We start from the raw sequence: 16,247 nt of genomic DNA on the forward strand, positions 1-16,247 counted from the left end.
CTTCCCTCACTTTGAACACACATACCCAATCTTCCTCCACACTTTCTGAAGCAGTTCTGGAAATCCTCTTTCCTGAGTGTCTTTACAAAATGTGATTTTAAAATACGGTGAATGCTGTTGTCCGGTGCCATGCAAAGGACAGGCAGCTCCCAAAAAACGTCACAGTGTGTCCTCATTCATCTTATTCACTATATCTGCAAGGTGCAACTTCCGACTCTTTCCTCAAAATCAGAAGGGCCAGGAAAAATTGTGTTTTGAACCAGTTCAAGGCAGCCACGACAGTGCAACTAAAGACACTTAGGAAAGAGAACTTCCAGAACTGCCTCAGGAGGTGGCAGGAATGCTGGGATAAGTGTGTTTGTTCAAAGAGAGGAAGAGTAATTTGAGAGGGATTAATGGCGCTCTTCATTTCCTTTTGGTGCAGATGTGTCCCCAGCATTTTCTTCATAAGCTTGAAAAACCCCTGTCCATGGAGACCTCAAGCAGCTCCGACGTGTGTCACTTGTAATGGACAAAGCTACAAGGCGTGTCACAGCTACCCCTCAGATCATGTCTTGCTCAACTTGGAGTGCTCGATGAAGCATCTGTGGTAGCAGCTGTATCTTGGCTCGCTCGGGTTCCATCAAGTCCCACAGCCATGATGTAGCACAGAGCTATGGCTGCTGCTGTTCAGTGTCTGCTGCTAATTAAGTAGACATATCAGCAATGAGCTATTGTCCCCTGCAGACATCCAGCTAACCTTCTTCATCCTGTGGAGCCCAAGGGTCAATCAAACTTGTTTTACTACTTATAAGTCAAAAGCCAACTATGGTTCAGCTGATATCTCCAGAATTTATAAAACATCTAATATTTAAATCACAAAGTAAACTGCATATTTTTAAACACTAAGTTACACTCATCAAGTGCAACACTTCCTCTCACCTCTTTAGAAGAATTTTTATAGGAGCAGAGCAAGCAGCCTGCCACTCAGAGCAAATGGGAAAAGCAGAGAAAGAAACATGCCAAGAGGAAGGAAAATATTGTCCTTTTCTTGACGGTGCCTCCCATTCATTGACAAGGTTTATGTAGATTTTATATCTTTCCAACTTTCCAATAGTAAATTCCTGGGCCTCCATTTCCTCAGATGAAAAGTAAAAGTATATTCCCTTCTGAGTGACTGTAAGGCTGATAAAATGCCCATGAAATTCCTACCATGCATAAAGCAGTCAAGAAATGACGGCTATATCCATACTAAAAGTCTTGGCAGATAGAGATTGTGAGGAACTTGGGTTCTGTAAGTCTAGTATCCACATCAAGAGTGTTCCTTGCAAGTTCAATCTATTGAAGTTCTTGGGTTGCAAGCAACAGAAACTAAATTATGCTACCTTAAGAAACTGGACTTGAGGGATGGTTCACAAAGTTAAACTGAAAGAAAAATAACCAAACTCTTAAAATGCCAAGAAATAGGTCAAATTCATGGATGGATTCCATGAACCAGGAACAGAACTCATGAACCATCTCTGTAGGATGAGCTCACTGCCTGGCTTTTCTTCTGGGATTCAAATATCCAGAACAAAGATCCCCAAAGTGTGGCCTGGACAACCACACCTGGAAACTCCTTTGTAACACAAATTCTCAAGGCAAATTGCTAAATCAGAAACTCTGCAGGGAAACCCCTGTGATCTGTGTTTTAACAATTCTTCCAGGTGATCCTGGTACCCAATCCATTATGAGAACCCCCCTTGCCCCCTCTCCCTAATTAGCCACATTCCCAACTCCTGGAGGAGGTGGAGAGGGTAGTGAGAAGCTGGATTTCCACAAGAAATAGGGGAGACAGTTCCCCAAAACTGAAGAAGGGTGAAGGGATTCAGGACCAACCTAAAACATTAGCAGGCGAGGAACTCTGGGAATTCGGTCTTAGTATCTCCCATGTTGCCAGGCTCTTCTCTGCCCATTGTCCAAATGGGGTTTGTCCCCCTAGGAACCCCAGCTGAGCTTCTGCTGGAGCTCCAGAAAGATGACTGACACATGGCCATCATCCTGCCCCAAACTACCTCCCATCTCCTTCATCTTCCTCAGACAGCAGAGGTACAAGAACTTCTTTATTTCAGGGTCAGGTGGCTCTCAAGAAGGTGGTGAGGGGAGGGAATAAGATCAGAGATTAATTCACTTGTTCTCATATACAGGGTTAGAAAGTATAATTGCACTCTATTGCTGCTGTAACAAATTAAGTAGCTTAAAACAGCATGCAATTATTCTCTTATAATTCTATGCATCCAAAGTCCAAAATCAGTTTTCTGGGCTGAAGTTGAGGTGCTGGTCGTGCTGTGTTCCCTCCAGAGGCTCCTCTTCCTGTTTCAGGTACAACTTCCTTGCATTCCTTGGCTTGTGATCCTTTCCTCTACCTTCAAAGCCAGCACCAAAGCATCTTTCTTGGAAGGAGACTTTTGACCACACAGGGTACATGTGGTAATCAAGACTAATCCCCCATCTCAAGATCCTTCACTGGTCACCTCTGCAAATACCCTTTTTCCACCTCAATTTATGGGAGGGCGATCAGTCCTCCAACTGCCTAGAAAGGGGGACAGTGAGGGCTAAAGAAAGAAAGACATAGAGACCCGTAATTTCAAAGTACATGAGGGGCCAGGAGTTCAGTGCCTCAGAGTGGGCAGAGATAAAGATACCCTGAGCTTGCCACTATTTATTGGGTTGATAAAATAATTGGAGGGAGGGCCTGGAGATTTAGCTCAGTGGTTCCGGTGCCTGCTGCGCAAGCACAAGTTCCCAAGTTTGATCCCTGGTACCAAATAATAATAATAATAATAATAATTGGAGGGAGTATCAGATGACTCAGAGGGCAGCGGCAATCCTATGTTAATGAGGATCTTATTCTGATGAGGACTTAGGTCGATGAGGATCTTGTGTTGATGAGGAAGGTGAGATTAGCAAAACAGTCTTACAACAGCAGGTGGGATGAGTTAAACTGAGAAGAAATTTGCCCCTACGCAGGTGAAACCTTTCTCCTTTTTTTAAAATTACTACTCTGTTCTCAAAGAACCAAGATGTCTTCAGCTGATGTAATTTTGCCCTTGAGGGTCACAGAATCACAGGACCATTGAGGCTTCAGCTGTGACCAGAGGCAAAACAGAATTATGTTTCTGTATGCCATAGCTGGCTCACAGACAAGGAGATAAAGCCTCACATAGCACCTAATCAAAATTTAATTATGAAATGATTTGTCCCCAAAATTACGTAGAATGGCTCTCAACATAAATTAGCATTCACAGGTTCTAGGGATGAGGATCTCTGTATCTATGAAGGCTGCTAGGGTTTGGATCTTAAATGTGCCCCCAAAAGCCTACATATTGAAGTTTTTGTTCCCAAGGCAACAATGCTCCAAGACGGAGCATTGGGAGGTGATTGGATCATGAAGGTTGTGACCTCAGGAATGGATTAATCCACTTACAGATTCATAACTTTATGGTCTAGAGGGAGGTGATGGAAACTTAAGAAGTAGGTTCTAGTTGGAGGAGGTAGCTCACTGGGGCTCTGGCTCTCTGTCTCTCCCTCCCTCTCCCTCTCTCCCTGTCTCCCTCTCCTTCTCTCTGCTTCTGGCTGCCATGAGGTGAGTAGCTTTGCTCCACCACATCTTCTCCACTGTGATATTCTCCTCACCACAGGCCCAGAGACAACAGAGCCAAGTGGCCATGGATTGAAGCCATGAGCTAAAGTAAATCTTCCCTCCGCCAACTGGATTTCTCTTGGGTATTTGGCATTTAGCCCTCCACAGCAGGACTGCAGTGATCCCCAGATTCACATGTATATAGATGACCCTAGAAAACAAAAGTGGAGCAAGTGAGCTAGGTGTGGACTGCAGTAAACTGGAGAACAGATGTCCATCTAGAGTGAGAAGCCAGTACTACGTTCCACCTGACTATGGGATATTACCTCTGTTACTGCAAAAAAAAAAAAATTAGTATCTTTACCTTTTTAAAATTAACAACAAATTTCATTTCCTAAAGATTAAAGATTTTAGCTGGGTGTGATGGTACAGGCCTGTAATCCCAGCATTCTGAAAGGATGAGGCAGGAGGATCATAAATTTGAGCCCAGCCTGGGGAATTTAGAAACTTAATGAGACACTGTCTCAATATAAAAATAAAACAAAATACAAAGTGCTAGGGATTTAGCTCAGTGCAAAGGCCCTGAGTTCCATCCCTAGTACCATAAACAACTAAGTAAATAAATAATTTTTATTAAAAAGGAGAGGTTACAGGGCTGGGGATTTAGCTCAGTGGTGCCGATGGCTGCCTTGAAAGTGCAAGGTCCCAAGTTCAATCCCTGGTACCAACCCCCCCCCCCCAAAATTCATTCTTTAGCAATCCCTGAACTGGGTCAGAACCTCTATCATTTACATTGATTCCTCCTGAGCTCTTGGGTTCACTAATGGGTGAGAAGCACCAGGAGATTAACATGAAAACAATGATTTCAAAGAGCCTTGTCTATAACCTGGTCAAAAAACATGAGCATGATGTAAGTAGCACTTCTGAATATCAATATTACCCCTGGTGTGTTCTCTGCCATGAGCATTACTGGTTTTGTTGCTGTTTGATACTCTCCTACTAGCACAATACAAAATTCTGTGTGTGGGGAGGACTTTGGGCTTAAAAATTATCTGTAGCAAAAAACAATTTACTTATTCTTGAGAACTTTCCTATTACTGATTTCCTTTTTTTAAATGCTGCACAGATAAACTTCAGTGTCAGCATCCACTTACAGACTTAGTTATTAAAAGGAGGTTGTTTCATATAGACAGTGTTCCCTCCCCTCCCTACCTCTGTTTCTGTCCTCAATTCCCGGAGCTTTCCCCACAGGGTCCTTCCCCAACTATACCGCACAGTTCCACCCAGGGGTGTTCAAACACTGACCTGCATCCCAGTCCTTTTTTTTTTTTTTTAAGACAGGGTCTCAGGAAGGTGCCCAGGCTGGCCCTGACTTGTGATCCTCCTGCCTCAGCTTCCCAAGTAGCTGGGATAACAGGTACACACCACCACATTCAGCCTCCTGTGGTTTTATGGAAGCCCCCTAGCTTTTTAATCTCTCCAGTCTGGTTCTCAAGTCCTTCCCTTGGAGAGAGTCACCGTCTTCCAGAATAGGAACAGGTTCTCTTTGGGTCCCTTTTATTTGTCATGAAGTTTCAGCTCCAGCTTGGTGTTCAACAGAGCAGCACAACGAGCAGGTGTTGGCTTAGTCCCCGGGGTGGGTGCTCACTCTCCAGGGCAGGCTCAGGATATCAAGAGCTGATCTCACTTCCCGCACGTCTTAGTTTGCTTACTTAAGAAGCAGCACCCCAAGGCAGGCACATGGAGCCTGCATGTGAACAAAAGGTATTCTTGGGCAACCCATTCTGGACCCCTCCTGTCTCTCAGGAGCTATTTTTATTCCCCATTCCCATTCCCCAATAAATTTTCCTACTCTTAAAAAAAAAAGAAATGTATTCTTGTTAGCATCACTTTGACTCTGACTCCGTGAAACAGGAACCTAGCAATTTTTTCTTTAAATTCCAAATCATCTCTCCCAACTTTTTCTAATGCAAGTCGTCCCTACCATCTTAGTTCTTTGCAACCCCATTTGGATTTTCCCCTCTCAGACCATAATGCTACTAGCCTGATGCTTCAGGAAGAAACCTGAGTTCTTCCTCTTCTTCACCTTTTATGCCTGCAAGCCCTGATGATTCTGTCTTTAGAATATATGTGGCATCTGTTCATTTCTCTCCATCTCCTCCAGAACCATCCTAGTCCAAGTAGGGTTGCTAGGTAAAAGACAAGATCCTCAGTTAAAATTGAATTCTAGGGCCAAGGATTTAGCTTAGTGGTTCTGGCACCTGCCTCACAAGCACAAGGTCCGGAGTTCGATCCTCAGTACCAAAAAAAAAAAAATTGAATTCCAGATAGACAATGATTTTTGAAAATGTAAGCATGCCTGTGCAAAATTTGAATTTCAGACAAGTAGATAATATCTTAGTGTGAGTGTGTCCTGTGCAATTTTTAGGGTATATTTATGCAATCGTCCCTTGATATCTGCAGATGATTGGTTCCAGGACCCCTTTAGGTACCAAAATTCATGGATCTTCAGGTCCCCTATCTAAAATGATGTAATATTTCCATATAACCTATACACATTCTCCTGTATATTTCAAATCATCCCTAGATTACTTATGATGCCAAATACAATGTAAATAGTTGTTATATGGTGTTGTTTAAGGACTAATGACAAGAAAAAAAGTCTGTACATGTTCAATGTAAATGCAATTTAAAAAAAATATTTTTCATTCATGGTTGGTTGAATCCACAGATATGGACCTCAAAGTCTCTGAGAGGGCTGATGGTACTTGAAAAAAATCTTTGCTTATCTGTAATTCAAATTTAACTGAATGTCTTGTATTTTTATTTGCTAAATCTGGCAAGCCTAAATCCAAGGTGCTGTCATCAAGCCTGGACTGTAGCATAATTTCAGACTGGTCTCCCGCCTCCACTCTTACTCCTGCCAGTAAATTACAGTTACCAGGGAGCTTTGGAAAAAAATGAATCTGACGAGGACACTCTCCTATCTGAAACATCTCAAGGTACCCCCAGGTGTCTGGAAATAGCATCTTTCCTAGCAAACCACTGGATGGGATGTAATACACATACTGTACAATTCACCAGTTTCAAGTATGGATTCAAAGGGTTTTAGAATACAAAAACAAATGATCGCCAACTTATGATCCGAATCTGCTTAGGATTTTTGACATGACAGCAGTGCAAATCAACAAACATTCAGTAGAAACTATGCTTTGAGCTTTGAGTTTTGTTCTTTCCTCAGCCCAGTGATATGCAGCACAATCCGGCAGGGCAGCAGTAGTGAGTTGTAGATCCCCCATCAGCCAGGTGATCGGAGGGAAAACAACCAGCACCCTAGAGAGTGCTAGCTCGCTAAACTGTGCTGTGCAGCAGGCTTGATGTATTCAGCACATTTTCAACTTACGATAATGACAACTTACAATGGCTTTATTGGAATGCATCCCAAGTCCAAGAACATTTGCTTCCACAGGTGCGTCATCCTCACCACAATTTTAGAACATTTTCATCACCCCCAAAAGAAACCCCACCCCTCCCACCATCATCGGCCTTCTTTCCCTGGCAACCCTTTATTGTACTTTCTGTCTTTATAGAGCTCTCTATTCTGGATCTTTCATATAAATTGAATCATATGATACTTGACCTTTGGGTCTGGCTTTTTTCACTCAGCATAATGTTTTTAAGTTCATCCACATTGTAACATTTATTAGTTCTTTGTTCTTTTTCATGGCCAAATAATATTTCATTGTGTGGCTGTACCAAAATGTATTAATTCCTCCATTGATGGATATTAGAGTTGTTTCCATCTATTCAGAATAATTCTTCTAAGAGAATAGAATAGTGACCAGTAGAGGCTAGGAAGGGGAATGGGAGGGGGATAGAGAGGATGGATAACAGGTACTTAAATACATTTATATAGAAGGAATAAGTTGTAGTATTCTACTGCACCATAGGAGGGCTGTAGCTTACAAGAACTTTGTATAAAAACAGAGCAGTTTATAAGCTTTAAGAACAAAGAATGATCAGGGCCGGGGATTTAGCTCAGTAGTTTCACTGCCTGCTGTGCAAGCGCAAGGACCCGAGTTCGATCCCCGGTACCTAAAAAAAAAAGAACAAAGAATGATGTGTGATTAAGAGCATGAAAATTCTAATTACCTGGGCTTTGATTAATATATACAGTATTACCTCAGTTCATGAACACTTCTGTTTGCAAACAATTTGGTTCACAAACAGAAGCACTTGGCAAAATTTTGCTTCCATTTGAAAATTCCACATTAGGTGACAAACAAAACTATGGCCATCTTCCCCACACAAACACAAATGCAAACCCAGCCATATTCCCCCAAATCATAAACAAATTAAGTTCATAAACTGAGGTACTTCTGGGTGTGGTGGTGCATGCCTGTAATTCCAGCACTCGGGAAGCTGAGGCAGGAGGATCTCTGCAAGTTCGAGGCCAGCCTCAGCTACATGGTGAGTTCAAGGTCAGCCTGAACTGCATAGCAAGGCCCTGTCTCAAAAAACAAAACAAAACAACTTTGAGGCGATACTCTTAAGTGAAATAAATAGGACACACATGTGTAAATACCCAATAGTTTCTCTAGTGTGAGAAACTGAAAGTGTAAATAAGGACTAAAAGGTATAATAGATAATGTGAAATAGGAAGAAAAGGGGCAAAGGGGAAGGGGAAGTGGGAGGGGTAGGGGAAAGGAAAGAAGGGAATGGAATCAATATGAGAAAATGAAAAAATGGAAACAAAGTCTTTGTAAATAGGGAGGGATGGAGGGGTTGAAGGGAGGGCAGGGGAAGAAGGAAAAAATAAGAACCAAGAGAGATTATGTAAAGGTACAAATTTCCAATGATGAATGTCATTATATTGTATACCTAAAATGTACCAATAAAAAAATAAACTGAGGTACTACTACATGTATATAATATATATAACTCACACTGTGCCCCATAAATACATATAGTTATTGTGTGTCGATTAAACATTGTTGAGGCTAAGTGTGATGGTGCACACCTGTAGTCTCAGCACTCTGGGAGCCTGAGGCAGGAGGATCACAAATTTAAGCCCAGCTTGGGCAACTTAACAACTTAGTGAGTCCCTGTCTCAAGATAAAAAGTAGTAAAAAGGGTTGGGGATGTAGCTCAATCCCCAATGCTACAAAAAATTATTTTTAAAAAAACGCTTCTACCAACATTCCTGTATGGGTTTTTGTATAAGCAAATGTTTTCATTTCTCTTAGGTATATCCTTAGGAGTGGAATAGCTGGGTTAATCAATCATTTGAGGGACAGTCACATTGCTTTTTCAAAGTGGCTGTACCCATGTATGTCCCCAACAGCAGGGCACTGGTGTGCATTTTCAACTTCCTACACAAAACTCTCTGTGGTCTGAAGAAGCGAAGCCCTGTTTTACCTTAGGATCTTTGCACATGCTTCCCTTTTCCTAAACCACTCTTCCTGCATCATTCCTCAGTGAGGCCACTTCAAAGAAGGCAGGGTTCATTTTAGCTCATGGTTTCTGAGGGCTCAGTACCTGATCAGCTGGGTCTGTTGCTTTGAAGGCTGTGCTGAGACAGAACATGTTGTGGAAGAGGGTGGCAGAGGAACTTCACAATGGCAAGAAAGCAGAGACAGAAAGTAAAAGAGGCAAACAGGAAGGAACTAGGAACAAGATACAGTCACATCCCTGTGACTCGTTCCCTACAACTCGGCCCATCTCCTAAGTTTGCATTACCGCTCAATGATGCCATTAAATTATGGTCTCATCAATGCATTAATCCACATGTGACATTAGACTCATGATGCAATCACCTTCCAAAAGCCCCACCTCTGAGATTTGCCTTGGCCCTCAATATGTGAGTCTTTGGGAAACTCTTCATGCTTAAACCCTAACACCATCTAAGTAAAACATCCACAAACAGTATCATCTATGACTGAAATATGCCCTCACCTCGGTGGGTAAATAGTTTATTTACTTCTTTTGTGTGTCCACCTCTAGAATGAATGTTCTGTATGGATGGAGGCCATATCTTGCTCACCTTTGTATTCTTAGCCCCTCACACAGAGCCTGATTCTTAGGATGTGCTTAATGAATCTTGGTTATTTGGTTAGCTAAATGAATGAATGAATGAATGGACAGGAGAATCACTAAATGATGGAACTCAGAAAGAGCAAAAGGTGTTTCTGCGATAGAAAAGGTGTCCACATATTCTAGATACTCAATAAATACTCATGTTGCTGCTAAGCCTACAGATAATAAAGTTGTGTATCCGCAACTACACATACACACATGTACATGTTTACTCATGCACAGAGCAGGAGAGAGAAAGATGAATTCACTCCCTTAAGAGAGAAGTAAAAGGTATCATTACAAGTCTTATAAGTCCCAACACAAATACCTAGGCAGGAGATAGAAAGAATGATTTTTCTATTCCACTTTGCAAACTGCTGAAGAGATGAGTCTTCTTTCCGCTTCAATAGAAAAGTCACTCTGAGAATTTTGGGGGACTGAGGGCTTTGGAATTCTAATTACAGGTGACACATAATTGGAAGGAAAAATAGGAAATCAAACATTTGAGCCAATAAGAGATTGATAGGGGTGCTTCTCAGTGGCAAAGTACCTTAACTGTTCAGAATTTCTTCAAAGCACTTTGCAGGTGGATGTCACAGGCCTTGTTGTGAGCATAGAATCAGGAATGTCTGTCATGCACCTGAGCTCTTTGAAGATGCGTCAGTGTCCTGAATCTTAATGTCCACTTTCACAAGATTGCCCCAAGGTGGTTGTTACTTAGGAACTGCAGCAGTCTGACCCTAGCCCACTTCTGCAGCCTGATTGCCCAGCACTTTCCCTGTCCAGTTTCTGACCTCTCATCTTCCCAGCCTGTCTTAGGACTCTCCATCCTGCACTGCTCCCTTTAGCCAGAAACTCTACCATACACTCACCTGCTTCCTGCCAGGTCTCATTTTAGAGGCTATCGCCTCCAAGAAGCCTTTCTCACCTTCCTCCTTCCCCAGACTGGGTCAAGTTCTCTATCACTGAAGATTCTTAGGTTGAAAGAAATAGAAGCTCAACACAAAATGACTTTAGCTGAAAAGAGAAATTGTTTTTGCTCTGAGACCTCCAAAGTAGAGCTAAACTTAGGCTCCCAAGAGAGGTTTCAGGTCTCCCTTTCTGATTCTCTCTCTCCTCTCTCTCTTCATCACTCCTTTCCTCCTTTTCTCTTCTTCCTTTTCTCTGTTGGCCTCACTTTCTTTTATTACAACTGGAGGAAAGCATTGCTGTGGACAGCTCCAAGCATATTACATCATCTCAGTTGCAACAACAGAGAAAAGAAGATAATTCATCAATATCTCAGAAAGGACTCTGATTGGTCCGTCTTGGGTCACATGTCCAAACTCCAGGGCACATGGTGCTGTGATTGGCCAGGCCTGATCACATATGTACCCTGTATACAAATAGTGCACATGTTCTATGATCACTCTCAGAATCATATGAAATGAGAGGCATCAGTTCTCTAGAGGTATAGCAATGTTGTTATCCACAGATGTGGAGGAAAATGGCAGGGATCCAGCACTCAGCACTTAATATATAGTAAGTGCTCAGTAAATATCCGTGGAATAAATGAATGCCAACTGCTAGTTAATAATGTAGGCTCCACATTCTACACTACCTTTCTTCATCCATTTTTGGTCTTTCTCCTCATTCCTAGCATCAAAATCCATAACACTAGTATATATTTATGGGGTACATATATCATAATAGGTCCTGGGGAAATAGAAAAAAATATCCCATTGTACTTTCCTGTATAGGTGGGAAAGCAGGTGACATGCACTAGAATAAAAACAATAGTACATTGTAGACATAAAAGTATCCTTTTCACCTTTGGGTGAAAAGATCTTATATCTTGGAACAGTCCAGGGTTAGAGGAATGGACCTGGTAAGTTGGATCTGGAATCTTGATTGAAGTAGTTAGAGGCTATCAAAGAATTGAGCACAGGCATAGTGAAAAAGGATCCCTCTTTCTAGAAGTCATCAGTTCAAGAACAAGTGAGTGAAGAATAAGTTGGTCAAGACAGAACTGAAAGCCATTAGTATCGAAGACAGACTAAGGACCAGGACCGGAAGATCAAGTGGCAGAACTGTGTTGGCTACATTTGCACCTCACAGCCAGTTGGCAAATCCTCCCCAATCCCTGGAGACCCAGCCCAGAGGGAGCAATTGCACGGGCTGTCTCAGATTAGGACCACATCTCTTGTCCAGGCAGTGACCTCACCCGTGTTGTTGACTGACTTCCGTGGGGGGGGGCTCTGTATTGTTCAAGAGGCAGGAGGATCATGAATTTGAACCCAGCATAGGCTACATAGTGAGTTCAAGGCCAGTTTGGACTACATAGCAAGATCTTGTTTCCCGAAAAAATCCTGTAATCTATTCTCCCATACAAAATGCTATAAACTGGACAGTTTATTAGGAATGGAAATTTATTTCTCACAATTCCAGAAACTGGGAAATCCAAGATCATGACACTGAGAGATTTAGTGTTTGTTGACTGCTTATTTTCTGATTCACTAAATCTGTCATCATACATCAGTAGGACAGACTACTGGGCATGCACCCACCCGCCAAGAACACTGAAGAAACAGTAGGCAGTCTAACATGGTAATTGTCACAGGTTAGGATTACCAGGAAGCAGAATCTGACATGGAGATGAGCCTGCATTTTTAGAGACACCCTGGGATTGCCATTATGGAAAGGAAGAGAAGGAAGCAAAATCTGGCAGAGAGAAAAGCTGAGCTATTGATGTTGTCCCTGTCATGTGGAGCTCTGCACCTGAGAGTCATCTTAAGTTGTGGCAAAGGGGACTAGGCCTTTACATTTCCATGCTGGTTTGTCCGAGGATACAGACTACCCCTGGAAGGAAATATGATCTTGGATGAAGCCATTTCTTCAACTGAAGCAATCCTTACAAGGGACTGATAGCTGATGGGAATCTTTCTACAGGATTCTCAGTACCTGGAGAAATACTCCTTGCTTCCTAAAGGGTAATTGTATTGATCAGCTTTCTCAGCACTGGGAAACAACACCTGACACCTGAAACTTAGGAGAATGAAGAGGTTTATTTTGGCTCAGTTTCAGTGGGTCCAGTCCATGGTTAGCTGGTTCCAAGGCAGAAATGGCATGGCGGAAGGGCCTGATGGAGGAAAGCTGCTTATGTCATGGCAGCTAGGAAGCAGAAAGAGAGGGAAGGATCTGAGAACAAGAACACACCCTTCTAGGTCCCAGTCCCAGTTACCAGCCTCTTCCAAACAAGCCCTAGCTCCAAATAGCATGGTCAGCTATCAACTCATAAATGGAATGATCCACTGATGAGTTACAGCACCTCCATGATCTAATCACCTTCCAAACGCCCCGTCTTTGAACGTGAGGCTCTCCCTCCCTCCCTTTCTTTTTTCAGTACTGGGGATTGAACCCAAGCTCCAGCCCCAGCCCTTTTTCTATTTTTTGTTTTGAGATAATGTCTTGCTAAATTGCTAAGTTGTCTAGGTGATCTACCTGCCTCACCTTCCCAGAGTAGTGCAATTTATAGGCATGCATCACCACACCTGGCTTCTTCTAACATATTTAAAAAATATATGTGTGTGTCTGTGAGTACTTTATAGTATTATTTCAGGTATATTTCAAATTTACATAAGCAATATCAAGCCATAAAAACAATTTCCTTATTTTTACTAAACATTATGTTTCTGGTATATGTATATATATCTATCAGTGAATCCAGCTCATTGCTTGAGATTCCCTATAATATTCCATAATATGAACATACCACATTTTTTTACTCTCCTCTTGATGGATATTTTTTGCTTCCAAAATTGGGTTATTTCAAACAAGGCAACAGTGAACACCATTAAGCACCCCAGGAGATTTTTGTCTAGGACAGCATATCTTGTCATTTCTTTTCTTCTTTCTTGCCAATAAACCCTGACTTTGTTTGGGCAACCTGGTATCCAGCCTCAAGGAGTAAATCATATTGTGTCTAGGTCAGGAATCAGCAACAGTTTTTCTAGTAAAGGACGTAATGGTAATGGTAAACATCTTAGGCTTGCATGCCATACAGTCCCTGTTACAAATGCTCAACTCTGCTGTTACGGTATGAAAGCAGGCTGAGGTGCCATATTAATGAATAGGTATGAATGTTTTAGAATATAAATATATTTACAAAAACAGATGGACTCCTCAAAGAGGATGTAATACAAGTAGCAAATGAGTACATAAAGAGATGATCAACATCATTAGCTATTTATTAGACAAGAGCAAATTAAAAACCACAATGAGATTTCCCTACAGCATACTATCAGAATGTTAAAATAAAAAATAGTGATAACACCAAATGCCAGAGAGGATGTGGAGAAACTGGACCACTCATACATTGCTGGGGGAGGGGATATAAAATGGTACAGCTACTCCAAAAACAGTTTGACACTTTCTTAGAAAATAAAACACACAGCTACCATATGACCCAACAATTGCATTCCTAGGCATTTATCCCAGAAAAGTGAAAACTTATGTTCACACAAAAACCTGTAAACAAATGTTCATAGTAGTTTCAGTTTTCATATCCCCAACTGGAAACATGCCAGGTATTCTTCAATGGGTGAATGGTTAAACAAATAATGGTACATTCATGCCGTGGAATTAGTATTTTTACTGTGGTAGCAGATAAATTAACCAATACACAGTACAACTAAAACCGGGGAAATCTGAATAAGATCAGTAGATTGTATACATGTCAATATCCCTGTTATGATATTATTCTATAGCTTTGCAAAATATTACCATTGGGAAAAACAAGTGAAGTGTAGAAAGAATCACTCTATATAGTTTCTAAAATTGAATGTAAATTTACAATTGCCTCAATAAGAATTTTAATTTTTAAAAAGATGGAAGGACAAACTTTGGCCTGCAGGCTATTGTTTATTAATCCCTGTTCTAAAGCAAAAAATGATGAGGCAGAAACCTTCATTTACCTGTTGACATCTGTTCTTCCTTTGCTGTAGCAACAGAACTCCCACACATTGATGCCTAGCCAAAAGACTACATTTCCCAGCATTCCCCATGAAGCTAGGTACGGCCACTTGACTAAGTTCTAACCAATGGAATATGAGTGAAAGTGTTAAGTGGAATTCTGGGATTTTAGAAGCATAGAGGGAATTCAAGGAGTCATCTTGGATCACAAAACAGTGGAAGTTTAGTAGAAGAGAAAGACCCAAGGAACCTATGATCCTAATGTCTGTGTAACTGCAATTACAGAGCCATACCATCTTCCTCAGACTTCTCCCGTGTGTAAAGGAAATACATTTCTATCTTGTTAAGCCACTGTGATTTGGGTTTTTAGTTATTCATAGCCTACTTCTAACTGAAACAGTGCTATATTATTTTCTTAGGTTGTTATAACAAATTACCACAAACTAGATGGCTTAAAACAATTGAAATTTTTCTTTCACAGTTCTGCAACTTTTAAGTCAGAAATTAACATGTCAACAGGGCCATGCTCCTTCCAAAGGTTCGAAGGGAGAATCCTTTGCCTCTCATAGCTTCTGGTGATTGCCGGCAATTCTTTATGTTCCTTGGCTTGTGGCAGCAATATTCAAATCTCTATCTCCATCTTCACATGGCTGCCTTTCCTCTGTGGAGCTATGTCCAGATTTCCCTGTTTTAATAAGGTCACTAGTTGGTGGATTAAGACCTACTCTAATCCAGTGTTACCTCATCTTAAATTGATTAGATCTGTACATACCATAATTTCAAATAAGGACACAGTCACAGGTTCCAGATGGAGGTAACTTTCGGAGGCTCAACACAGTATGTATGGCCATTACATTACCTTTTGCCAGCCATAGATATAGAGGTGACCATCGGACCAATGATATAGAGGAAAGTCTGCCGGAAGGCTTCTAGGAACAGCACCCCTCACCCCCCCCCACACACACCATGACCAAGAGAAGTACACAAAGAGATCTTTTCTGTTCCATTTTTCCTTCTCTTTCTGCTTTGGAGACTTTGTTGAAAATATAATATCTAGACTTGTGGCAGCCATGTTGAAGCCACCAGGGAATGGCTTAAGGACTAAAACCAACACACTAAGGCTGAGGGATTGGACACACAGACATAGCCTGATCCTTGGTGAGACATTTGTACCACAAACTCAGTCTTGAGCCTGCCTTCCTTTGGACCAGAAGTTAGCACACTTTTTCTGTAAAGGACCACATAGTAAACAGCTTTATGGGTCATACAGCCTGACAAACTATCCAACTCTGATGTTGTAGCACGGAAGTATCCAGATAAAATACAGTATGTAAATGAATACATGTGACTATATTGCAATATAATTATTATAAAAGCAAGCAGTGGGCCGGGGATTTAGCTCAGTGGTTTCGCCGACTGCCTCAAAACCGCAAGGTCCCAAGTTCAATCCCTGGTACCAAAAAAAAAAAAAAAAAGAAAAAAGCAAGCAGTGAGCCAGACTGGCACACAGGCTACAGTTTGTAAACCCTGGTCTGGACTTGTTGTCAAGTAAACAGTTGGAATCTATATGATTTCAATTGGGTGGATTTTCTGTCCCTTGCATCACATGCATAGTAACCAA

General features: G+C 41.6%; 1 protein-coding gene across 2 annotated transcripts in view; it reads right to left on the bottom strand.

Annotated features, from left to right (window-relative positions):
• Positions 1–2,068: 2,068 nt before the first annotated feature.
• The window catches only part of Rnft2 (ring finger protein, transmembrane 2), a 113,129-nt gene continuing 98,950 nt past the window's right edge, over positions 2,069–16,247 (bottom strand). The window contains exon 11 of one of the 2 annotated variants that reach the window (XM_013071747.3): positions 2,069–3,812. In XM_013071747.3, the coding sequence (XP_012927201.1) occupies positions 3,756–3,812 (57 nt within the window). In that variant the 3' untranslated portion in view covers positions 2,069–3,755. Of the gene's footprint in view, positions 3,813–4,364; positions 7,697–16,247 lie in introns of those variants that run through there. The other variant, XM_087198273.1, reaches the window with a different exon arrangement.

The sequence above is a fragment of the Heterocephalus glaber genome, unplaced genomic scaffold (genome assembly GCF_053883595.1).
Source record: "Heterocephalus glaber isolate CG9 unplaced genomic scaffold, H.glaber_assembly_v1.0 deba00001687, whole genome shotgun sequence".
Taxonomy (NCBI): Eukaryota; Metazoa; Chordata; class Mammalia; order Rodentia; family Bathyergidae; genus Heterocephalus; species Heterocephalus glaber.